This window comes from Motacilla alba, chromosome 2 (genome assembly GCF_015832195.1).
Source record: "Motacilla alba alba isolate MOTALB_02 chromosome 2, Motacilla_alba_V1.0_pri, whole genome shotgun sequence".
In the NCBI taxonomy this organism is placed as follows: Eukaryota; Metazoa; Chordata; class Aves; order Passeriformes; family Motacillidae; genus Motacilla; species Motacilla alba.
In genome coordinates this window covers 109,304,342-109,331,670 of record NC_052017.1, presented here as the reverse complement: position 1 = coordinate 109,331,670, position 27,329 = coordinate 109,304,342, and the positions used below count along the sequence as shown (strand labels likewise).

Genomic DNA, 27,329 nt, shown 5'->3' with positions numbered 1-27,329 from the left:
CCAAATACATAACTGTGACAAATTAGTATTAAACAGTCCTTGTGAAAAGTGGTGGGAGGGAAATGTGTCCTTGCCTTTTTATCAGTTCATTTAGAAAAGTCTCTATAATATTTTATACTACAGAAGTTTCTGTGAGTCAGCACGGTACACCACTGTTTGTCTGATTCATGGTATTCCTCTTCCAAAACTGTTTGATGTCTGTTGCCACCAAAAGAGTGTTTTTTTCGTTAATCTCCATTAGGAAGGTTGCCTTGGTGGTGTGGAATTTAGGAAGGAATTAAACTTAGTTTACAATGTTTGCTTATGCAGCATATTATTTTCATTAAAGTTGTATTTTAACATAGGAAAATAAAGCACACGCACTTTTGAAGCCAAAGATTAAGGAGAACAGCATGGTAATTCAAAATTGGTCTTGAACCTGCTACTCTCTGATCTGCAGTACTGCCTCTTGCATGTGACCATGTTCAAATGGATTGGATTGCTAAGGGTGTAAGGTGGTGTTTTCAAGGTCTGGGCTGATGGTATCCAGCCCAAGAAGATTAAAGCAGCCTTCATCATCCAGGATTTTGGTAGACAATCTTTAAGAGTGGGTGTTATGACAGCCTGCATTTGCACAGCAAGAAGTTTCAGTCTCACTCATCCCACTCAGCTCATTCACTTCCAATCTCCTCCTTTTAGAAGTTACCCATCTTGCTGCTCTCAGAGATGCTCTGTCGACAAGCAGCCCACTCAAAATGTTCATTTAACCTGAGTGCCTGCTACCTCAGAGTTTGCAGGCATCAGTGTCTGCATGTGGGTTCTCCCCCATCTCTATTCCTTAGAGGAGAATGAACAAAGTGGCCCCAACAAGTGCCTAGTTCTTTTGATAAGATTAATCGGACTCATGATTATCAGGAGTGGTTTTGGTTTGTAGGGTCCCCTCATGCAGTCAGACTGTCTCAAAATAGCCAAAGGTGTTGTAAGGTTAATTGCCTTTCCCTTGTTTTTGACTGGCTCCTAAGCAGGATATCTGCCCTTTAGGAGGAGCTGAAATTCCACGTGGCTGTTTGATTGCAGGACTGTGCTACACTACTGCTGTTAGAGCTGAAGCCCAGCCCTGTGCACTACTGACTAGTAAAATATGTTTCAGGTAGCTGAAATCTCAGCTGTATAAACTGTTAAAGCATGCTCCAAATCTTAATTGCATTCTCACCTGAGAGGTAATTTGAGAGAGGGTCAGTATATATTCAGAGGTTTGTCTTAATGTAGAATGGCTTGCTAACTCATTCCTGTCTTACCTGCAATATGAGGAATATGAGGATCGTTGGGTGATTTAGAGTATGAAACTGATAGGTAAGAGATCCTTTAGAACATCTGGAGATTTTTCTCTCAAGGAGACAAGTGAGAGTATATATTTGTACCTTGGTTGGCGATTCACAGTACTTCAATGACACTTATATCTGAATTCAGATCTTAAATATGTGCTCTCAGAAAACAAGTGTTTGATGAACTTGCTATTCCAGCAAGATTTGGTGAACACTTCAACTTGCTTTCCTTAAGAAAGCACTCTTACTGAGAACAGTGTTGAGCATTTGACATATCTGGTCTGAAGACAGCTCTTTCAGAGTAGAATGACTGTATGTTAACTTGTAACCAAAGAATCTCTAATTCTAGCTATAAATGTTGTTGGCCCATTCATAAATCTAGACATCATAGGAGAAAGCAGGAGAACATTCCTATAAATTAAGACCTAGTTTCCTGCTCTAAATGAGAGTGTCCTTAAAATACCAGCTGCCACTGGTATCACCTTGCAGAATCTACGATGTACAGGGAAATTGGGTTGGGGCAGAGATTTAGGCCATGATAATGTGAATGTGGCAGAGAATTGAAGTGAAGGATGCAATAGTTCCAACCATCCGAACTCAGAGCATCTGTTTGCTTGGGCTTTCTTTGGCATTGTCTTTTCTTCCCCCATTTCCAAATTTCCTTCAAAAGCAGAGAGAAAAGCTAACACAGTGATGACTGCAATGAGCTTGGAAAGTTCACAGCAGGAATCTGGAATTCTCATGTCTTCAAAAATAAAACTGGTGTCACTTTGTATCTTGCTGGTCTCAGTGGGATCTGGAAGGAGGAAGTGGAAGCTGTAATGCAATGTGATAAGACATTAACTTGAAGCAAAAAAGTTACTGCAGATCTTGTTTTGAGATTAGAATAATAGAACTGTAGGACAGGATTCCACTAGATCAGGCTGCCCAGGGCACCATCCAGTGTGCCCTTAATCACTCCAAGAGATGGGGCATCTATTTGTGGCAACTTCTTGTGGCAACTTTTTCCAGTACCTCTGTAAGGCATTTCTTCCTAATATCTAATTTATACCTACTCTCCTTCAGTTTAAAGCCACTAGCCCTTGTTTTATTGATTACCTCTGATGTGGTAGAATATTTGGACTAAAGGTGTCCAAAGGGTGTTCAGACCAGAGCACAGGATCAGTGTGGAGCAGTGTGCAAGGTGGAAGAAGGAGGTGCTGGAACCAAGAAGTTTAAGAGATATTGATCCATGAGTGAGAAGTCTGTGCCTAAGCCTAGAGATTGTCCTGTGCTTCAGCAAGAGTGTGGCTGCTGCCTGATCCAAAGATAATTTCCCTCTGCTCTTAGAATGTTTTGCTTGTTAGAGGGGTGATGCTTTTTAATCCCTGGAAGAGGAGCTCTGCATAGGTGAAGGAGGCCCCAGTTTGCTGTTTTCAGATGTGAATACGTAGTTTGCAGATAGACTCCCTTTTCAGGCTTAAGTGACAAAACCAGTTGTAGATTTACTTCCAGTCTTCCAGCATTCTGGGATAAGAGTTTGACAGCTGCACAGCTCCCAAAGGCATGTCCTGCCCTGAGCAAGCAGCATTTGATGGCTGATTTTCTGTCATTGCTGATACTTGTGGATAAAAGCAGCTCCTGGGTGGTGATGAAAATGTGAGCTCATCCCACAGCATCTTTTATGACTGCCCTAATACACAATGCCGGGCGTGGGGCTCCTTTGCTCCCTCCACCTTCTCAGCTCCCAGTGTGTGTGGCAGGCTTCTCTGGAGGCCTTTCCATAAACTTCACCCTGCAGTGATGGTTCAGACAAGAGACAGGATTTGAAAATTTGCTGCTTGAAAATTTGCTGCTCTTGCCTCAGTGGAGTTTAATGCTGCACTCGTCAGCCAGCTGTGGGAAGGGAGGCTGGAGTGAGCCCAGAGAGGAATGCTATGGTTTGCTGAGCCTCCTGTGTGTGGGAGGGCAGCTCTGCAGTGGGTTCATGGCTGCTGCCCCACGTGCACCAGGCTGGGGTGGAACTTGCCTCTGGGGTGGACCTCATCTCTATGGAGTTCCCAACAAGGAGCAGGGACCAGTGGCCATAGCTGGACAAAGCCTCTTCTTCCCCGAGATCTTCCCAAGCCACCATGCCTGTGCCTCTGCTGGATGGAGGGGAAAATAACACTTGGTAAAAGAAGAGGCTTTTGGCATTAGCAGATCATTGTTGCTGAGGTGTTGTGATAGATGAAGGTGAGAAAACTGCGAGCAAACTGCTGGTCCCGATGCAGTCTCTGCTTTAGGTGCAGCCCCACTCACCAGCTGCACCAGGCGCTGTCAGGAGATGAGGTCTCACCTCCTGCCCCTGGCAGAGGCAGTCGCCACTGGGGAATGTGGTCTCCATGGATCTGTTCTTGCCCCTTGGCATCGAAGTATTGGCCATGAGTGCTTGCAGTCCCTTCAGGCTCAGGAGTGGTCAGGAGGTTTGGGCTGTAGTTGCCTGTATCCAATGATGAACATTACTTTCCTCTCCTGGGCAAGACCTTCTTGCCTTTTTCCCCAAGCTCAGTCATTCCTGATGTGTTTTGTTTCTGATACCTTCTGAAAAACTCTTGCTCTAAAGTAGCCTTATTCTTAGCAAAAATAGACAGCTGCCCAGGGAGGAGGAAGGTACTAAACCTTGTAATCTGGTTACCTTGGTAACATCTGTAAGAAACTATTGCTAAACCACTTTCTATTTTTTCTTCATCTCCTTTATGGAAATACATATTTCTGTTTACTTGACAAAAGTGCAATTTATACCATACCCACTGGGGCCATTCTCCTGACCATTATATTGACAGACAAATTCCCATCTCTAACAAGCCAGGTTAAATTACTGTAAGAACAGATATTTGACTTTATAGTAGAAACCAAGATTTGCCATCAAGTAACTAAGCTTTTGCAAAGAAATGCAGAAATGTTATAAAAATTTTCTATTGTTTCAGAGCATTGCAATGCTTGAACATATTTACTCAACATAGGAATACTTTTGAGTGGTCATGTTTTAGAACAAACATAAGATTATTTTTTCTTCTGCATCGTAAAATGCTCACACATTTGTAAAGTTCAGTTGTCAACCATAGGGCAACATGAAGGGCAACAAAAAAATAAATAAAAGCATTATTTCTAGGCAAAACTAACAGCTGTGCTTGAGAATTGGCTATTCCTGGATCTAGCTCTTAGCACAGCTCCCATCACTCCCATTCAGCCGTCTGTGTCGTGGTAGTGGTTCCTCAGCACTGCATGAGCCGGGACACTGGAGTGCCAGCACACAGAGGTTCCCGAGGGATCAGACTTGTGTGCTGCTGGGTAGGCAGTGCCCCCACCTTTTAGGTGGTTCTTTGTATCCTCTGGTTACTCACTTGTTTCTGTCTTTGCTGCTGATAGAAGGGAATTTTCTTAGCCCTTCAAAGGGAAGAGCATCCCTCACTCAGTGATTCATTCAGTAACTGATTTAATTAATTTGAAACTAACTGTCACTTTTTAAACCGTTAATCAAGAAGCCAATTATCTGTTAACAGTCCCAAACACAACAGTAATCAAAGTGTTTCTCTGTTAAAAAATATCTGTGTTTCTTTCTGTTATCTTAAAAATAAGTTGGAAATGTGTCTATTGTCTTTTAAAAAAATAAAGACTCTATATTAGAATTTCATTTTCTACTTTGGAATAGTAAAACTGCTTATTTATTTCTGAGAGTATGTTAGAATTTTAGCCTTTTTTATATGTTATGGCCTTGAAGACAAAAGTCTCAGGGCATGGCATAAGGTTTATTAAGGATAAATCCTGCTCTTTTTATTCACTTACATAGCTGAAATCCTCAAGCAGCATTGCTGTGTTACAAGTTTGTTTGGTGTACATATTTAAAAGTCTTTTTCCAGGAATGTTATGTCTTTTATTATATATACATTATATATACATTATATATACATTCCCAAGAGATAATGTAGAAGTGATACATACCAAAGCATAGTTGGTTGTTTTTTATTGTAGCCATTAGTTATACAGCTGTTTTAGAACAACATAAAATGGTCCTCAAATAAAATTTTTAAAATTATGACTCTTAATTTGTGTTGTTCAAAGATTTGATTTTTTTACAGGTTCGCAAAACAAAGCAATTTTTAAAAAATATGATCATACTGCATGCCCAGTCCTGTATATATTTATGGCATAAAAATGTTTTTGGAGTGCAGAAAGTAAGAGAATGATGTATGATAGCTTGTCTCGGGCTTTCTAAGTATTCAATTGAATTAGATCACTACCCATTTATCCACTATTTTCTTCTCATTTAAAAATCTCATCTGAGAGTGGTGAATAGTTGTTTTTTACTGTAATAATGATGGTGAGTCAACAACTTGATTAATCATGTAGTTAGATATGAGTATTTCTGAGTACATCTGTTAAAGGATGTGTCTTGATGGCTTTTTTAAAAATTCCTCATGTGTATAAATGTGTTTGCTCCTTTTCCATAGAAGTTGTTTAGAAGGACCTAAAAAGATGGTATATTAAGGTGCTAATATATGAAGGTCCATCTCATCCCCTATCTCCAGTTTCAATCTGAATGCATTCCTGACTACTGACCCTCCAGTTTTGTTTCCAGCTTCATAATCTGCAATAAGTGAATGCTTGTAAAGCCCTGGGCAGGTGTTTGTAGCATTAGCAAAACTGTGTAAATTGCCAAGAAAGAGGTGCTTTAGAGAACAAGAGGAGGGCAAAGTGAGTGCCAAATTCTACTGCCCTTTAATCCTTTGAAAAATAAAATGTTTTACTAGATAGCCTGTTGGCCAAAAGATTGTTTAGAAGTTAAGAAGGGCTGAGTGGTAGGACAGGTGACAAATTTCAGTACTGACAGGAACAGAATACACAAATCCATAATTATGTGAAGACACATGTTAAAATCATACAATCCAGCTGTAAAAACTTAAGGGTAACAATGACGCATCCAGAGTTTTTAGATGGAGCTTTCAGGTTTGTAATTTAGTCCACTATTTATCAATATTTTTAAGTATATTATAACACACAATGAATGAAAGAAGTGAATGGGAACCTGAGCAAAATGAAGACAGGATCTTTATTTCTCAAATCAGCTCTTCTAGTGTAATCTCTGCTGCCAGCAGTGAACACATCAGATGTGTTTACACTGTATCTCTGCAAAAAGATATTTATGGATAAGACACGTGCTGTTCTGCACACTTAAAACCTGAGATTCAGATTCTTTCTCAGTACCACGTGCACCTCTGTTGATTTCAGAAATATGTAATAGTGCACTAATGAGTGTGGTATAAGAATTTAAATAGATCCATAGCCATATGGACAGCCAGATTGATCAAGGCAGACTTTATCACTTTGTCCTTAAAAATCTTTTGTGATTATCCTTCATGTACACAGTGGTACTAAAGTGTCAGCCCAGACAATTTCCCTTTACTTAATAATATTTTATGGATTTACTGACAGCTTTTACTTGAAAACATGGAGGAGTGTGCTTGCGCTTTTTACAGAAATTTACTGGTGCTAGTTATAGAAACAGCTTTCATTCTGTTTTGAAAAAAACATTGTGAATATATAAATTATTTTTGAACTGGACAGAGATGATTATGTGGCATGTGACTGAAAATGTATCTTTTTTAATAGATGATTCAGCTGCAGAGAGTTTTAATGGCAATGAGACCGTGGGACACAGTTCCAATGCTTCAGGGGGAACACACTGCAGGGAGATGGCAGAAACCAACAGTAATGGCAAAACAAATCTGGAGCAGGATGAACAGCCTCTGAACCTGAGTGACAGTCCCCTCTCTGCTCAGCTGACTTCAGAATACAGACTAGAGGATCACAGCAGTAATGGAAAGAACAAATACAAGACTCTCCTAATTTCTGATCTCAAGATGGAACGGGAGGCAAGAGAAAATGGAAGCAAGGTAAGATGCTTCCATGTGGTCCAGATATGAAGCATGTAGTTCAGAAAAAAAAAAAAAAGTGTGGCCAAACTAAAGGTTATTCCCAGCTCAGCACTTAATGTGATGTGTCTAATATTTGTCAGATCATTACTTAAATGCCATACGTAGATTTGTATGCTCTGTTATACATATATGATGCATACATACATTAAGTGTATGTGGATGTACATGGGTGAATACATCTGTATAGGCAAATATATTGTGCTGACACACAGGCAAAAATGGTGTAGTTCTCCATCAGACATGAATTTTATCAATCCATTTATTAAGAACTGTCTATATTACTGATTTGAAAAAAAATAAAGTATGTAAATAATATGATACATATATATATATGTATATATATGTATAAATTTGAAGATATACATGTATGTATATTTACAGATGGCCATCTCATCACTTCTATTATGTATCTGTAGAATTTTCATGGTTTAAACCCAGCTGATAACTAAGTAACTCAAAGCCACTCTCTAACTCCCCTCTCCCCTCTCTGCCTTGGTGGAAGCAGGAGAAGCATGGAAGAAAGGTAAAACCTATGTGTTGAGATAAGGATAGTTTAATAATTGAAATAAAGTATATTACTACTACTACTACTACTACTACTATTATTACTACTACTGATAATTGTAATGAAAAAGAATACAACAAAAAGCGAAAGAGGAATAAAATCCAAGAAACACAAGTGATGCACAATACAGCTGCTCACCACCCGCTGACCAGTCAGTGTCTGAGCAGTGACTGACAGTTTCTGGCCAGCTTCCCCCAGTTTATATACTGGACAATCCTCTCTGTGGTGCAGAATATCCCTTTGGCCAGTTCAGGTCAGCTGTCCTTGGCTTGCTCCCTTCCAGCCATTTGTGCGCCTGCTCACCAGCAGAACCTGGGAAATTGAAAAATCATTAACTTGGGGTAAGCACTGCTTAGCATCAACTAAAACACCAGTATGATGTCAATATTATTCTCATACTTAATCCAAAACACAGCACTATACCAGCTACTAGGAAGAAAATGAACTCTTTCTCACCAAAACCTGGACAAGAATTAATCCATATTAAGAGGCAAGTGTGTATGGCCAAGAGAATTCCTGCCAGTGAATTATCAACATCTGAAAGGAACTGATTTGGTTTCTTCAAGATTGTGTTATGCAGGCACCTAACCTGAATTAAAACTGACAAGTTTGCTTTGAGAAGCTGTAATCCCCTGAGGGCTTTTTGCTGTCATTTCTATTATGTGGGTAAGGAGCATCAAGAGTGTTATTTTGTAGATAAAGACAGATTTTACAGATTAAGTTAGCTAGCTTTCTAGAATGGTGTTTTTCATGAGGGCCTACAGAAGGGAGGGTGAAGAAATGGCATATATCATAAAATTTACCCATTGATCTTACTGCTCACAAGTTCCTTTTTTTTTTTTTTTTTAATTAGTATCTGATGACCAACTGGCTTACCACTTTTACAGCAGCAGTAATAGGATGTGAGTCCTGGATCCAAAGACTATTAATGCTACTCACTGGCTTTCAGTAGCCTGACAACATAGATATACCTTGAATGGGGACATTTTTTTACAAGGCTTCAAAACAGGAGTGTTAAAATCCTTAAGCATACTTAGGAAGGGATAACACATGACTGATACCTAGAGAACAACATTTAATCATACTAAGGTTTTATCTCCTGTCTTCTAATTGCCTGTGGAGTAAAAAGAAAAACTTGTAATGATTTTGTAACTTAAGTGTCTAAATTTTACTGGGTAGAACAAAGGGAGACTAAATGGGTGATTGTTACTCTTTCTCATGGCCATTAAGAAAATAGTGTGTCCCAACACTTCTCCATGAAATCTTTATGAAAAACTGTTTATCTGTATGGAATACTTTTTTTCTTACAAACTTGCATTCTGTGGAAATGTTCTGACTCGCTGTAGTCTCTGCCCGTGTATTAACCCCAGTGCTGGATTTACTCAGTATTTTGAGTTGCTCAGTGGGTCCCAAATTGGCTGATATGAACGGGATCTTCTTTTGCTTCAGGGCAGATTGTTCTAATGAACCTTTTATAGGCTCATCACCCAAATATTGACAGACACACAGGCTCTTTTGCCTGAGGTAGGTAGGTTGTTGCTTGTGCACCACTCTTGCAAAAACACAAATAAACTTGGCAAAGATGGGGAGGAGTCTTAATGTGACACTCATTTATAGCTAAGACAAGAACATAGCCTAATGTTCACTCTCCAATTTGAATCAGTTCCAACTCAGATGCAAGAAAAATGTACCAAAAAGTGATAAAAATCTATAATGAATTTAGATGACAATCAAAGCCATCTCATTCTTTACAAATTTTGAGAGGCCAGAATCATCCCCCACATCGATACATTCTTTCACACTCGCTGTCATCCTGCCCACTCTATATTGCAAACAATATGCAGATTTGTCTCCTCTTTTTGTCCTAGTGAAACTCATTTGATGTTTAGAGTTCATTTAAGTATATGATTAATTAGATATGCAGTAAAGATTATTAGATATAGAGTAAAGACTTCAGGAAGAACACAATCCTGGGATAAACAAAATTTGTTAGAGATTTTTAACATGAGTTACTGAAGAAAATATCTAGTTTCTAAATATATTTGAATTATTGGGCTAGTACTGGAGGAAGAAATATGTTATGCTTCCTCCAGCTTTCTCAATGTCCTATTTAACCTGCACAAGATGTTCACTATCTTGGGATAGTCAAGACTGTGAAACTCAGAGGCAAAGGAATGGAGCTAGGAGGATCTCTTGTCTGACATGTTCTGATAGATAATTTTGTATCTGCTGCAGAATTTTGATCAGAAGAAGCTGTTGAGATAAAAATGGTAGTTTTTCCATCATATTTTCTTTGAAAACATGAGAACTAAAAGGGAAATCTTTCTTGAATATGGTTATTTCTTTGTGGAAGCTAAATTTTCAGAATATACATCTTGTCCATACCTATTTGAAGCAATTATATACTTATGCTATAGGAAAGTTTGCTAAAATAGTGGTATTTTTCTGCAAAAAATCTTGGGTGTCAAAACAGGGATCCTTAACATTTTCCTACAATCAGGCCTATGGACACAGAGGACAAAATTAGTGATTTGTAAGAAATGTAGAGTTTGTGTTTTTTAATATTAAACCAAGTTTTCTTGCCTGAAAAAACTCTGATAAATAACTGGGGATTAGATAACCCTGTGAATAACTGCAGTATATTATTTAAAGAATGCTCAGTTCAGTTACTTCAGAATATGACTTTTAAAACTGGTGTTAGTAGCACTCTTTAAACAGGTATGACATTTCTGTGGACAGTGTTCCTTTGAATCCTCAGTTCAGGCAGTGACCATGTGTGGTAATCTCTTCATTTGACAAAAAGATCATGACCTGAGTGCTGTGGAGGAAGTTGCTAAATTGTAACAACCTTAAAATCTGATCCAAAATGTTTTACTATTCACTGAAAATTTCTTGTGAAAGGGCAAAATGGGTTTTAATAGTGTTTAATGCATATATGTACACCTTTATGTATGTGTGTATAGATATATGCTTTATATATATATACTTTTCTTAAGCTTATATTAGGAAACAGACCCTCCAGTAAGACCTAGCTGTTCACAGCAGCAGAAATTTCTACAACCATTTAGGGCTAAACCGAAGTTTGTGAAATTTTGCGTAGCTGCAAAAATACATACATAAGTTTAACTTAACTGGCCTGGGTCTTTGTACTAGAAAACACTTAAAAAGTATTCATCAGCAAATGCTCTGCAAATGTGGTTGTATGAATTCAAATAGTTACATGCAGATATAAATTATTTTAGATCATTACTTATGTGTGAGCCTGCTGGGTTTTTGTATGACTGTGGTGAAGTCTCTGTAGCACTGAGGTTTTTTTTATTGCTGATTCTTTTCGTGTTGCTGCTTCCTGTACAATATATTTTATTTTGAAAAGTTATTATATAGCTTTATCTCTTCTTCATTATTTATTTCATTAAATCCAGCAAGCCTACTCCTTTTAAATGATTTTGTCTCTTTTGCATTTGGATAACAGTGTTATTTTAATATAGTATGGGAAAACAGGCTTTTGAGCTCACCAGTCATACTTACATTGTGTCATTATTTTACCTGGCTTAATAAATGGTTTATTATGTCTGTATTGCAAGGGGCACTCCTAATATGAAAAAACTTCTTTGTGGGATTTTCCAGATAGAAATATATGCTACTAATCATAAATGCCTAGGAGAGGCATTAAAATGAGGTAACAAGGACAACCCACGTGCCCATTTTGTCCAGATACCTACTTATTGCAAACAGTTGGCTTGCTTTCTTTCTTTCTACCAGACAAAATTTCTGGTAGAAAGTTGGACACCTCGAGTCCCTCTGGATGTATAGTAGGTTAAGTTAATATGCATTATGTTTAGCTCAAGTGTGTAATTGGCTTCTTGAAGAATTGCACAAGATAAGAAATGTTTCCTTTAAGTCTGGGAAGTAAAGCATAGTTTTAAAAGAGAGAAAAGTAAATAATGATTGCTGCATACCTTGACCTTTAATTATAATACTGCATTCTAATGTGCATGTCATTACAGATGCAGTTGTTCACCATGAGGCAGAGTTTTCATGTCGTCTCTAAAACTAAAACCTTTCTGTCTCTCCTTCAATGCTGGGCTTTTGAAGTGTTTCTCAACCTTTTTTCTACAGCTTGATGTAAAGAACAGTGTTGTTGTCATAGGCCATTGGCAGGGGCTGTTTGCTTCCAGCAATTGCAACTTCAAACACTGTTGTAATGGGTGTATCCACACTAAGGCAGGTTAGCCTGGCATGGTCTGCTTTAAACACAGCCCCCGCTCCAGGAAGGTATTTAAAGGCTGTAACCTTGCATGGCATCTGAAAGCCAGAGCACGTATGAGGTCCTGGGTGAAGTTTGAAGCTCCTGCACTATATTCCAGTTGAAATTTAGTAATCTTCAGTGGTTAGTCCAGCTGTATAATCTTGTAACATTTGTTTAGATGGAGCTCATCATTACCAAGGGAAACCAGGCATGACTGTCCAAGCAGCCTGACCTGTGTATGCAGTTATACTGATAAGCCTGTTGTCATCTGTGGTGAATCCATCTGGTTTCCAAAAGCGCACATGAATTTAGCTACAGATAGACACCACCTACGAGGAGCAAGGTAGAGTCTGGATGTATTTCTTCCTCACTCTCTTTCCTTCTAAAAGATGTGATTGCATCTTAACAAAAGGTGGAAGGGTATTCCTTAAACCCAGTGAACATCATCACATCTGACATTGTGTTTCTGAGGCAAGTGGAGTCACTGCCTGTCTAGTTCCCTGTGCTTTTGTCTGCAGGTTTCCTTGGGGAAATGGCCATGGTCAGAAAATAAGAGAGCATATGGCTTTTTCTGAAGCAAGTGGAATCCTTAGGAATTGCAGTGCACTTTTATTGAGATTGATAGAGGCCTATCAAGAAACTTATGAAGTAATTTATTTTTAAAAATTGTTAATAAAATGTTAAACAGGTGTGCAGCTACTTGAAGCAGGAGTTAAAATGAAGACTTTGGGAATTTACATGTTATTAAGAACTGTTGGAGATGTTGTTTTGGGGCTTTTTTTCTTTCTTTTTTTTTACTTAATAATTCTTTTTTTTTTCTTTCATCATCATTGATTATTTATATTCAAGTGGAATATAGATTTCACCTAAATGGGAGCATTGTGCTGGGGTCCTTATATGAGAGGATTTCCTCAGCTCTAAGCAGGAGGGAAGGTGGAAAGAGCAAGACAGAAGTGTCTCCTCCTCTTTTGAAGATACCACTCTACTCTGCATGTTGGCTTTTTTAGTACTAAGAAAATACCCTTTTGCCCATTTAGTTTATTTTGCTAAATACCCAAGTTAAGAGAATTAATCTGGATTTAGAGTTTAGCCTGTCAGAAAGGATCTTCTGATTCCAACTTGTCTCTCCTCAGAACTTTTCATTGTCTCCCTTGCTTGAAGTTGAATCTCACCACCTAGGTATGGCATAAGAAGAAATTAGTCTTTTTTGGTTTTGTTTGTTCTAACTGGTATATTTTATTTCATTTCCATGGTCAGACAGAAAGTGTTCAAGCAATGCCATATTTTACTTACTGTTGTTTTGTTTATGGAAGTATCTTAAGAGTCTGCAGTCCAGGAGTTAGACAGTTTTATTTTATGGCTTAATTATTAGGACTAGAAAGAGACTTAGCATGAAATACTGTTTGCTATTGTCATAACAACTTATGAAGAGTGAAGCAAAGTCTTGTGAAAGATTTAGAACATGTTACTACAAGTAGTGGCATATTAGATTTTGAGCAAACAACAACAGGAGTGAGGCAGAAGGCAAAGCCAGCATTATAAACATTCTGGAGCAACAAGATACCAGCACAAAATGAGTCTGCAGCTCCACTAGGGTCCAGTCTGCTTTCACCATTCCAATAGTAGCACTGATGAGAGGATGGTGACATATTCCAGCTTTGCTTTAATTGCTACCCAATCATTGGTTCCATCATTGCTGCTTTAAACTGAATCCGTGGAAGTTTGTACTGAGATTTAAAAGTAAAGATGATAGAAGAAGTGAACTGCAGGCAGAATCCACCCCTGCCACCATCATGTGTAGGTGATACGAAGCTACATCTTTAGTCTTGCATCTCACAACTTTGGTGTGTGAAGGCAGGCTCAAGTGTTCTGTTGAAGTATGTATCTACTTTCCCTGCTATGCTCAAGTTTGTGCAAAGGTAACTGGCATGTCAGTGCTTTTCTCTTCTTGGGAGATAGATACACTACAGTAGAAGATAAGCCTGTTCTCTTCTCCTGTGCATCGAGAACTTCAATAAAAGGAGAGCAAAAAGTGTATGCAAGCAGTTTTGTGACTTCCTAATTTTCTTCTGCCCACTCACCTACAAATTCCCAATGAATTTCTGCTTCATGCATAGGGGTTTTAGAAGTTGCTCTCATAAAGTCTGAGTCTTTTATGTTTTACTCTACAATTTTATCTGACACCTTGTTTTTACTCTTCCCTACCTTTAGAAAACAAGCAAACTGAGAAAATCACAGTTTTTTGACTCTAAAAGTCAATTTATTTGTTGTTTGGATAAAGCATGTTTGTTCTATGAAGAAAAAAAGTTTGTTTTTGATGCTCGTTTGTAGGAAGTTGTTAGAGGCTACTGAGAAGCTTTAGTACCAAAAAACTTTTGATGTTAGTTTAGTGGTTTAATAAGCACTGTTTAATCACTGTTCAAGTGTAACAGCTACAGTTTTATAGAGCACTGTTTTTTCCAGGCTTGAATCTTCTGATTTTGGGGGTTACCCATAATAAATGGCTGAATACATCATTGTTTTGAAGAGCATGTTTTTCATGCCACTGCAGCTGCATGAAAAAAAAAAAAAAATCAGTGTTGTGTTTGTCAGAAAATATGAATTCTGTAGCATTCTCTAACAGTCATATTCATCAAAGTCCTTTGTCTATGATACCATCAGTTCTGTGTCTAATTCTTCCCATTGGAAGTGCATTTAGTAGCAGGTTTTCATGTTCACTCAAAGCTCTTGATTTCCTGCAGGGCATTCATGACAATGATGTAACTCCAGGTCAATTAAATGGAAACTGATGATGCTACTCCAGATTTACATACCTGTAATGGAGAACACAATCTGGTTCCATATGTGTATGAAATCCCAGCTAACATAAAGCTGGCATGGAAGAGAATAAGTTTTGATGTGACCTTTTAGAAAGTTTCTCAGAGGTTTGTTTTTAAAAGGAGGAAGAGCACATGGGTCAAGTACCAGAAAGTGGTGCTCTTCATTCCAGATTGAATGTGTGTTACTCACAGATCCAGCTGTCTATCCTCATACACTTTTACCTTTGGAGTCTTTCATCACTCATATCGAACAAGAAGCACTTATATGTGAAGGAGATGCAGGACTTTCTCCAACTTGCTTTTAGAGGCTGGACATCTGTTCAGACAAGTGATAAAGCTATCAAGTGCCTCTGCAATCAAAGAGGTAAGGTCTGAAATTACTTCCCTCCCTGTTTACAGCCAAGAACGTTTTATAACTTATCAGTCTGGGAGCACATGTCTGTACCTTTCAGGCAAATCCTTGTTCACTTCAGCCTAGATTTGTTCCTAATAGACACCTTCAAGGCTGGCCCTTGTTACAATCCCTAACTCTTATTTTTGTGGGTTTTTTGTTGTGGTTTGTTGGGGGGGTTTTTTGCCCATTTGGAAGGAAATTGAATTTGTGTTGAAGTCTTACCACATTAAATGATTTGCTGCTCCTTTTTCTTCTTCTGTTATCACATGTGCAGCTTCTCTGCCACCTAGAAAAAGACTGAGAACAAATCTTGCTCTTGGGATTAAACACTATTTGGTGATAAATTGAGCAAGATATAATAGGGCAGCAATAATTGCTACCTATTGTGATTGTGTTTAGTCTTAATATTATTTCCACTTAATGAACTGTCATTTTTTAATTTTTCAGATGCTGAGGTTGAAGAGCTGATCCTCAAAACTAATCTGTGATGAATGGCTTCCTATTTGGCTACTTTCTACAGATTCAACTCCTTCAAAACTATATTGTTATTCAAGAAGTTGATAATCATAAATGTTACTCCTAATTTTTTCTTTCTGGTATTAAATTCTTTTCTACATGCCAAGACAAGTCATGAGGAAAGAGAGGAAAGAAGCCAAAGGTTTTTCATCTTTAATGACATTTGTAACAATATATTGATGAGATTTTAAAATAAATATAATTTTTATTAGTTGTCTTACAGATATCTCATTTGCTAATCTTTTTTTCTTGTTGAATGAATGCCAGTAGTCAAATGTCTTGCTGAATGCTTGATACACTTTCAAGCTGTGCTTTTGTGTGCTCTCCATAGCAATTGCTGGGAATAATTAATTACATTAGAACACTGAATGCTTTTTTTGGATACTTATTCAAGCAGCTGGATTTGTTGGGTGATGTGAGAGAAGTGAATAGGTCAAATTTTTAGTAGAGGAAAGAGGGAAAGAAAAGTAGAATTCATCTTTAAAACTATTTAACTATTTTGTGCTGTTTCATCTTTCCTTTTGTTGCTTGCCTTTTTCTGCTTCAGCTTTTCTGGTCATTCTCCTGCATCTGCTTCTGAAGACTCATGGAATACCTATCTTAAATTTTGGTTTTTATGAACAAAATAATAGATAAAGATAACAGTACTACTTACCAAAATATTGGACTGTGAGGAATTAACTTTAATTACTGAGTCTAGTCCTCTGTAAAGGGGAACTTAGATGATAGACATTCACTGCAAGAGGAAACACAAGAGTTCAATTCACAATGTCCATAGAGTTCTGATTAATAACTTTCAGCCTTATAGAAAACAACAGTGGTGCAGCTGTAATATGCCACGGAAAACAGTGAGGAACTGGAATTGTGGTTGATGTCCTAGATCCCTACAACAACAAGGGATTTGCTAGATGGATTTCCCAGATGGTCTCTAGCAGCATCTTATTCCCTGCAGAATGGGGAGTGAAAAAGAACAACTGCCAATAATCCCTATCAGTCTGCTTGAGGTTTTGTCTGCCATATGTTTCATCAAAACATCCTGCTTTGTATTTCATCTCTAACAGTGACTGATTTTGAATACTTGAAAGAAGCAATTAAAAAAATAGCATCTACATTAGTTATTGAGGCAGGGAGGGGATAGTGGTATAGGTAGGCATTGAAAGGTGTGGAATGTTTGTTATGTTTATTAAACACAGTCAAAAGACAGCAATCAAAAATTTTGCAAAATGCGTGGTAAGGAATATGACATTGATGGTTACAAATATTACAGAATGGTATTCTTGCATGATCAGTAAAAGATCCTGGAAACTGGTATTTGAGAGCTGTGTAAACAGTCAACATTTGTGTTTCACTGGGAACTGATGAAAGGGTATAAATATATACAGCCAAAGGTAGGAATCTGTAACTGATGTGAGTTTCCATTTCACCCATGTAAGTGTGGCATGCCATGAAACATTTTAATACTGGATGAATTCCATATGCATCTCTAGAGTTTTCCCTAAGCTGCTGCTTCTTGGAGCTCACAGTGTTTCTATGAAATACTGCAGCTGTTGTCTGGATCTTGGCATGGTACAACTGAATATTTCCCATAGAGATGCTTCTTCTCATCATTTGCTTTGGTCAGAGTGTCATTCTCAGTGTCCCTTCACTTATATTCAGTCTGTGCTCTCCAACTCTTCTCATTGTGAATACGACATGAGCTACCCCCAGATCTGATGGGAAATCGTACATGCTGTTCTCTTCATATACGTGCACACACACACATACAATATGTATATATACATAAATGTATATTCATATGTTTTCCCCTTTGTGTGATGAGAACAGTCATATCCAGTGGCCATGAACCAAAGTATGGAATCATTCAGATGAACCAGGAGTATACAAAGAGCTCATGTTGTTAAGGCACCTGCAGTACAAACATAAACTTTGTGTACAGGTGCTCCAGCAGACAAGTGTGTGATTGTTTTTCATGTGTGTTTTAATTGATATTTGGATGAAATCTTGTATCTTGCTTTTGACTCCATTTTATATTTTGGTAGAGGTCATGGAGTAATGTGTTTCCTCCTCTTGTGTTTCCCATGGCATTTGGGAATTGTCTGAATCCACCAGGAAGATCCCTTTCAGAACTATTCAGAATTTCTTCCCTGTACCTTCTACTGTTGAGCTCCTGGGCTGCACTCTCTCAGGATTAATAAAAGAAAAACAGGGAAAGGTGAGTTGATTTCCTTAGGGGTTACCATAAATGGCCCCAATATGGTCTGTCCCCAGCCCACAACATTACACGGTGAGCTGTGTATTGGCTCCCAAAAGGACACATGGATATTCTTTGGGCTGTTTTACTTAATCAGTGATATATGGTTTTTTGGACCCCCTCTGAATGAATTTATCCTTGTCTCACTTTGTACAGTTAGTCATATGCTCTTAAAAAAATCTTTTGCAGATGGAGCCCCGTGGGACTGGACCTGTTTCAAAATGACTAAAATAAAGGTTTTGAAAATTCCTGTTTCCCTCAGTGTGTTGCTTAGCAAGAATAGCTGTATTTAGTGGAAAAGAAGTAAGATGAGTCTGTGGCATGTGTGCTATGTCACATCTTGGCTCAGCTGGGAGATGGACACATGAAGGAATGACATACAGACATGTTTTGGAATATGCTGCTTGTGTCAGTTTCACCTTAAAGATAAGTCTCACAAGGTTGATGCTTCTCTATGCTTCATTAGAAACTTTATAAAATCCATCTCTATACATTCAACTAAGTGTCCACCCTGCCTTCAGAAAACACATAATATACAGGTTTATGTAATACTGGAACAAGATGTTGGAATTCCTAATGGATCTAAATGAGGGACAAAACACTGAGGAGCTGAAAAATTTGCTGCATAAAGATGGAATTATCTTGTTAGAGATAAAGCAGCCATGACTTCATCACAGATCTCTCTATTGCCAATTAATAGATTGTTGTCTCTGGAAGGCAAATTTATCAAAATACTCAGCAGATTAAGCTTTGTATAGGTTAGGTTGGAATTGAGATAAAACACTTTTACAATCATTGTAACAAATAATTCATATGAAACTAGTAAATCATTACACAGAAATGTCTATGTAAGGTAGGTTCATTTTATAAATATGTGTTCATTTTATAAATATATGTACTAATGAATCTGAAAGTATATGAGGCATGATTGTGTAATTTAGGAAAATGGTGACAACTATTGTCTTCTGTTCAAGAGCTGAGTGGTCATGTTCTATGGTTCTGTGAATTGGTAGGAGTGTCTTGAATGCTTAAAGAGCCAAAAAGGCTTTTAGCATCTCACATTGCCAGTTGCCTGGCCTAAGCTTTTGAGAAACCTGGCCTAAATATCCGTATTTCATAATCTTAAGTACTTAGCCCTGCATACTTCTGGTTTGAGATATAAACTCTAGGGCAATACTTATTTTTACTGCACTCACTATGCCAATTCAAGATCATCCTCTTTAGTATACGAGGTAAGTCGTTTTTAAGGCTATCTCTGAGCTCTGCGGAGATAATTCTTTATCTTTTTTTTTTATTATTATTAAATTGACAGGGAGTATGCTGGTTTGCTTTTAGCCTGTTTCTTCATTCCTATGTTTAGATTTTGATTTTACGTGATTTTTCCATATTTAACGCTTACTTTATAGCAATGTTTACAGTACCTAGAACTTATACTACTATACATGTAGGGCTATTTATGTGAAATATCAAACTTAAAAAAAATACACTGTGTAAGTCTACTGAAAACTGTGAGATAGTAGAACTTTTCTCTCCATGTAATGTAGGCAGTGTCAGTCGTGGCTGCGTCTTCAAGACTTTTGCTCCACTTTTTACTGTTTTTTTCTAGTTGAAATTTTTGTCCTTGAAATGTATGGGATACTACTGTGTTAATTTTTACATTTGTCATTTAACATCTATAATTTATATAGGCAATACACGTTTTAGGTTATTCTTTTTCTAATAAGATAATTCTGTATAATAACTTTATACAACATGAATAAGTTGTTTATACCTTCATCAATATTTTAATTGCCATAGGTTCCTATATCTAAATTCTTTGGATTTACATAGCACGCCTGGGATTCTGAAAACATCAATAAAAATAAATCAGCTTAACATTACATTGGTCTTGTGAGGCAAACATGTCTACTGCTTGGTAAATACAGGCATGCCATTGTCGGAACCCAGAACACCCCTCTGGGTGCCCTGGATGGCCAGAGCCGCTGGCAGGGGGCTCTGAGACCCTGGCATGCAGCCAAGGACATATGGGGTTCTGATCTTAGCCCATGGAGCAAACTACTAACTCTGTATGAAGAATTACAAGTCACAAAAGTTTAGATGGCATAACAGTAGTAATCACAAGGTGAAGGGAAAAATTTTCAAGTACTGTACATGGGGGTCAGGAGTTCTAAGATGGAGGGATTTGGGCATGCCCCGTCCTTCTTCTTTCTCCTTCCTAACCTCCATGTTCATGGTGATGTTGGCACTCACAGATTGGTTTAGAATAGAAGCTGACTGTCTAACATAGGTGATAACTATTGGAACAGAATTGTAAATATAGTACGCGTAGTTTTTAGTATCAAAGATAGCACCAGCCTCGTGGGCGGAGAGTGTGCCTCTGGCTGACCTGCTGAGCAGACCTCAGCAGCTCAGGGAGAAAATCTTTTTAGATAACATACAATAAACAACCTTGAGACTGACAGCTGAAGACTGTTGAGTCTTTCTTTGAAGGCACGGGTTGGAGCAGAGACTTTTCCACTTTTCGGGGTCACCTTGACCTGGGGGAGACTCCAACATGCCATAATTCCTTTCTCAAAACTAATCAATCCATTTCTCCAGAAATGCTGGAGAAGCCATTTGTTTCTTGTGTGTTATAGCTGAACATTAATCACAGTATGAATCCTCATCTCCAGACACTCCAGTTAAGGTAAAGATGCAGAGTCAACTTCAACAGAGTAGCCATTGAAAAGTTTCCTCTAATTTTATTAGCATAGCTAAAATTCAAACCAGTGTTTTTAAATGTTTGTTTTGACTTGGGTTTTGCTGGAACCATGAGGAATACATTTTCACAGACAGTCTTGATAAATCTTTCCAGGCCTCATCATAAAAACATGATTATGTATGCCCAAGAGAGCCTATGGACTACATTATTAGTATTTGTGTGCTTAAACCTTAACTGACCTGAAGTTGAATGCTTTACTTAGATTCAGTCACACAGCTTACTTGTTTAGTGCATTTACATATTGAACTGAGTATGTAGCCCAAAGTGAGAGAGCTGCAGGAGGAAGAGGCTGTAGAAGTGTTAGAATATTCTAATTCTCTGTAGCTACTTAGTGGTTGTTTTTCTTTTTTCTTTTCAGTTATGAAAAAAAGAGTCAAAATAAAAATAATAGTTAAAATCACTGAAGCATGTAACTTCAAATCCGGGTTTTCAATTTATTGTATGAAATATGAGTATGTCTGTGCATCTGTGTACCTGTATAAAGCAAATTGTTTCACTTCCTCCTCAAATGTTGCTTCCTACCATACAATCTTTATTTCACAATGCTCTATTTCATAAAGCTTGTTTGGCTGAGTGCTCTCCTGGTTGCAAAGTCCTTCTGCTGCAGGTCAGAGGCAGGGTGTGCAATAGCCTCCTTTTTCCTTTCTTCTTTTTTGAAAGGGCTTTGTCACCAGAACATAACATTTTCACTGCCGTGCAGCCATTTTAGACCTTTACAGGCAGATGAAGATCCACCTGTTCCTCCCAATTGGCACAGATGACTTAATATTACCTAATTACCCCCGTCTCCTGTGGTGTTGTGAACTCCAGTTTAAATCACCCTTACATGTTAATCCAAACCAACTATATCGTGCTTTACTACATAATTATTTATTGAGAGAATTAAGCTTGAAAAGTGGATCTACTCTGTATGGTGATCTTCTCTTTAAACAGGATTATTCCAACAGATGATCTCATAACTTTCAATACCTCTTCTTCCACTTCTGCCAAAAGTGGAAGTTCCCCTTGTTACCTCTGCTACAATATATGAAGTCAACAGCTAATAGAGGAGTCAGAAAAGCTGCCCATTCAAAATTCAGTTTGTGGCCTGAGTTTTATGTTACCACCACCTTAGTTCAGTGACCTTTTCTTGTAATTGCTCATTAAAAAAAAAAAAAAAACAAACCCAAACCACTCAGAAAGACAATTTATTGACTAGAACAAGTGGTGAGATTGGCAAGAATAGAAGATATTTCCTGTCTGATCTTGTAAGCATGCATTACAGGTATAAAGTTTCAAAGGGAGGAAAAAATTCTGAAACTGAGGAAAAAACATTATGCAGACTTGATGTAGCAAATGGCAAATAGCAGGGCTGCTGGCAGCAGCAGGTCCCCATGACCAGCAGTCAAGCAGGAGGGGGTGTGCAGGTCACAACTCAGTGCAGGAAGGGCAGGGAGCAAGCCAGGAGCAGCCTGGAACATTCTTGGCCCCCACTTGCTCATGGTATAGCTCAGCTTCAGTAGGGCTCCTGAGAAGGGGCACAGAGGTGGGGGTGCCAAGAGAAGTGGCCAGAAAAAATAAAGTGCAATAGTGCAAGGTCCTGATGAGGGTGTGGGTTAAGGACAGAACGTGTAAGAGAGTTTTAAGTGGTGCTGGTACAAAATGAAATGTTAACCTCAGATCCCATTCCTCTCTCATGTGGGAGAAATTGTATTTACTCTGCAAGGGCAAATTTCCATGGGCTGTGCTCAGGCCACAGCTGGCTATCTTACAAAGTAGAGATGTTTTCTTTTGACTTTGGTGGAAAGGCAGATACAGGCAAGCAAAAGGATGGCATTTAATTTCCAAAATTAATGGGCCTCACTAATCCTACCCTAAAGCCTTTCATCCTACCAGCTAAAAAAATAGCAGACAACATCTTACCTTGAATTAGTTAATTGAGGGCAATGCAGTTTTCAGTGATCGGATCAAGTGAAGGACCAACCATTTTTCATGTGCAAAGTTAATGTGTAAATAGTGTTTCCAAGTAGCTCCAATTATTTAAAGCCTATGAAACATGATCTCTGAAAAACATAAGGCAGAAAGCTTAAATTTGGGTCCTATGATGGGTTGTGTATCTTTCCCCCTGACTTTTGAAAGGCTGAACGGTAAATAGTAAATTTTTTAAGTTCAGTTTATAAACCTGGGGGTTTGCAGTTTTAATGACAGCTGGGATTGTCCTAAAATTCATGGGGAACGTGGATTAAGCATGTAATGAAGAATTTATTAGCAATTAAAAACTACTGGATGGTCCATTTGTCATCCATGTCTTAGAACTGGGCCTTGGAAGGCAGTGCATTAAAAGAAATATGTCTATGCACAGACATTCTGTTCTTATATTAGTTAACCTATTAGTGTCATGGGTTTATTTAATAGAAACAGCTACTTGGAAAGTCGAATCTTTTAAAGAACATTACCTTTTCAAAAGTATTTTGTGAAAGTGATTTCATGCTTTTAACAGATTTTGTATAATCATCAATTTAAATTTTTTGCCTTCAGTCAAGCTGTGAGATTAAATTATGTTAAATAAATAAAAAAAATGATCTCCCATATTTATTCAATGCTTTCAACTTCTTAATAATGCCATTGGTACACATATCCAGAAAATTAATAGTATATTAGAGCACATAATGCTATGGAAGTGGCTAATAAATATGGGATCGTTCTCTGTATGGATGCCTCCCACACACCCCTTTGAAATTCATTCTACCTAGAGCCATAATTTGCAGGTATTTGTTAGATCTTTTCAAAATATAGCTTTCCATAAAAATATATTTAGATGCAAAGTGGTATTTAGAGATATATGACAGACTGTTCCTGTTTTACTTATGTCCCAGGTAAAAAATGTTTTTTTAAATCTTGTCTGCCAGGAAAGTTTTATACAAAAAAAGTGCTGTTATGCTATCCATATGGTGCATTTTATTCTATCAATGTGAGAAGGTGTTTGTTGCTATTTGTTGTCTTGTTGTTTTTTTTTTTCCCAAAGGGGGTGCTTTATGCTCTGTCAGCTTTTCTGTCCCTGAATAACCTTTGAATCTAATTTCACAAGGTAGTAATCTTGACAATGTTGAGTTGCTATGAGCTGTGAAAATCTGCATTTGGCTCAAGTAGAAAGACTTAGGTTGCTTTCATGAGGCAATTGGACTTTTGAGAGGCAGATACTGCTTGGGCAATGAGTGATCTCCCAGCCCTCAAGAACCCACAAAGTCATGCCCTCTAAGAGCGAGACAGATGTGGAGTGAAATGAAGAATGCATGCTGGTAACATTTGGGGATTTAGGACATACATCTTTAGGATGTCAGGTTTTTTCAGTACTACTTTTTGAAGATAAACTGGTTTAAATGTAATATAATGAATATCTCTGTGTAGGAATCAGTGAGTAGATATCAAAGCTTCTCCTTTAGAGGACTTGCAGAGGTAAGCTGTGACTGCCAGCACAAGTCATATCTCTGTATTTTGTTTGCTTCTTATGGCACTGTTGAAAGCATATACTACATAGAAAAAATCAGTGGCTTGAACCCATATCATCACATTCATCTAAAAGCACTACTACTGCAGCTGCAAAACCTCTTGACAAAGCCAAAGAGATCATGTTTGCCAGAGAAAATCAGTTTCTAAATGCTTCCACTGCTTGTGTGTTACTTTTTAATAATGGAAAACAAAGCTATTAGCATCCTATGCCACACGTGAACGCATCTTTGTGTTCCAACAGAGCCCTACTACAGGTACACACTAGGAAAGAGGATATTTTCCTAAGTTATCCTTGCCTTTCTCTTTTTAAAATTAATTCCTGCTCAGGAATCAATAAAACCTGCTCAGGATTTCTGATCTCTGACGTGGCACACAACAGAGCAGAACCCATGCCAATTCCAGTGACAGTGATGGGGGATATTTACAGAAAACTCTTCTGTCCCTCAAATTCTGTGCCTCTTGTATTTAAGTTTAGTGAAATGCAACAGTTGAGAGTTACATTCTATATTCCAGAAGGATCTCAGCCTGTACATCACAGCACTGCATGTCTTGAGCTCTGTGAAAGAGGAGATTCCTGAGCACACAGCACAGGAAATTGCACCATGGGGGGGGGGGGGGGGGGGGGGAGGGGGGGGGAGGAGGGGGTCACTTTCTAAAAATAGATCTATAGTAGATCTATAGATGAGTTCCTTTAATTTTAAAAAATGTATTCTATTTTGGTTTCCTCTTTGTTCTTTAAATTTCATCTATGGAAACTAAGGATACAATAGTAGTCACACAAAATAAGAAAGCGAATAGAAAGGGACAACAACCTATAAAATTTTAGTCCAGCTCCGATCTGGATTTAAAGTTTTCAGCTATTTCTCTTCATATTATAAGATGACTTATCATAAGATCAAATCCATTTTGCCTGAATTTAGTGGCAGGATGTGGAAGATTAAATAATTTGGGTTCTAGAATGATACAAAGCAGTTTTTATAACTGTTCAGTTCTCCATAGTTAGGTATTGAGTTATGATATCACTATGAGAAAATGCACTGTATGCTCTGATTTATTTAATTTTTCTGGCATAATTCTAGCTGGTTTTCCTCACAGAATTCTTCCTCTACAAGAAGGTGGATTGAATGTGGTCTTTGGCGAAGAAGTTTTGTCAAATAGGATTTTATACTCAGCTTTATATTCTGATGGGGGAATTCTCCATTGCAGGGTGCTGATTTAGTTAGCTAAAGTGAATGCATGTAACTAAGTGGTCCCAGTATTCACAAGTCAAATTATCTTTCCTAATAGAAGGTAAATATTGTTTATTGTAAATGAGTTTGAGTCTTTACAGACCAAGTCTATTGGATCATCTTGGAAATTTCAGTGCTGCTTGATGGCTGTATGGTTCCCTCTAACTGAGCTCCAGGTACCAAGTGACAGAACCATTTTGCAGTAAACAAAGTTTATTCCACTATAAGAAATCACAGAGAGTACTGGGGCATGGAATCAAGTTGGGAAGTGCAATTTCCTTTCTAAACAGCAGCTGTTCTGGGAGCTTCCAGTACTTCATGCTATCCTGTAGGAACCTGGCTGATTCTCTTCTCACAAGCCTGAGAGTTTCACAAGCAGCATATAAAAATCTCAGGACTCATTTATGGCCACACCAACCAAAACAGTTCACTTCTATATCAAATATATACTAATGTTTGTACAAGCTGGAAAGTCAGGGACCGTGTTGGGCAGGTAAAATTATGGCTTACAAGGATAGTTTTTTGGTTTCTTCAGGATGGTACCATGAAAGCAACAACCCAATAGAGATATTTAATGATATTTGTAGGGATTTAGGGGGCTATCGTGACCTGTCTGATTCTTCTGGGGAAGAGCATTTGCTCTTCCACACAACTGTGTTGTTTGCTGGAATTGGCTGCCTGAGTGGTTTGAGCAGCAATTGTTGAGCAATCGTTAGTTGTAGATGACTGACAAGTGGCCTATGACTAAACCAGTGAATTGCATGTGCTCTGTATTCCCTGTTTTTATTCCTCACTGTTAAAGTGAGGAAAGGGATTCTTCTTAGGTTTTCCAGCAGCAACATGCTCAAGATTAAAACAGAGCATCCAGTGATGCTGTGTTGAAAAGAAACCCTGCTCTTCTGTATTTATGACAACATTATTTCTCTACATACAGATACCCATAAGAAATTAAAATCATAGAAATAAAACAATAAGCTTAGCACATTTAAGCTACTGCTCAAGAAATTCTATCACTCCTGTATCTTCTGGTTTTTGCTGACATTAGCTTCTCACCTAAGTAAGCCTTTAGAGGACATTGCAGTAACTACTTCTGTTTTGAAAGCTGGCAGCAGTTTGAGATATTTTCAAACAGTAGAGGTAGCACAGTTGCTCTGTAAGTGAGATCTTTAATGGATATACTGGGTTTTGTCAGGGATTCAGCTGTTCCCTCGCTGCAAAGTTGGAGCTTGCCTGTTTTATCCTTGTTGACATGTTTATATCTTAAACCTCTGTCAGTTAGATTAGGACAGGCTGCAAAGAGGGGAATGAGAGTCTTGGGATCTATATTGTAATTGTCATTGTGATATTCAGGTCTTAAAAATATTCTAGAGTTTAGTTACTTCCTGAATGTGTTGCCTGCATTAGAGGTTTCATTCTCAATTTAAATAGAATGAGAAGAAATTAATAGTCTGCTGTTTTTACAAAATATTTTGTAGCTCTTGTCAGCCAGTTGTCTAACAATTAACCAAGGAATTGCTGGTCAAAAATGCTCATTACCTGCCTGTAATGCAAACCTTAGTAGTCACTGAAATATACTCCATAAGGAAAATGTTCACTAATCCTCATTTAAACTGCTGCTATTTACTTTAAAAAGGAAAATAAAAACCCCCAAAGGGAGTTTGACAAAGGGGAAAGCTGTGGAATCTGGATGGAAACTGTAAAGAGTTTTGGGAAAAGGCCAAAATTTCACCAAAACTTGGAAATGATAGTTTTCCAATAGAAGTTTTAGGTTGATGGATTTTGCCAAAAGCACAAG

The 27,329-nt window shown here is 38.0% G+C and overlaps 1 protein-coding gene across 5 annotated transcripts in view; it reads left to right on the top strand.

Annotated features, from left to right (window-relative positions):
* Positions 1 to 27,329, top strand: part of NOL4 (nucleolar protein 4) — a 186,348-nt gene that overhangs the window by 102,466 nt on the left and 56,553 nt on the right. For all 5 annotated transcript variants that reach the window (XM_038125541.1, XM_038125548.1, XM_038125532.1 and 2 more), the window contains one exon: positions 6,936 to 7,219. In XM_038125541.1, the coding sequence (XP_037981469.1) occupies positions 6,936 to 7,219 (284 nt within the window). The remainder of the gene's footprint in view (positions 1 to 6,935; positions 7,220 to 27,329) is intronic.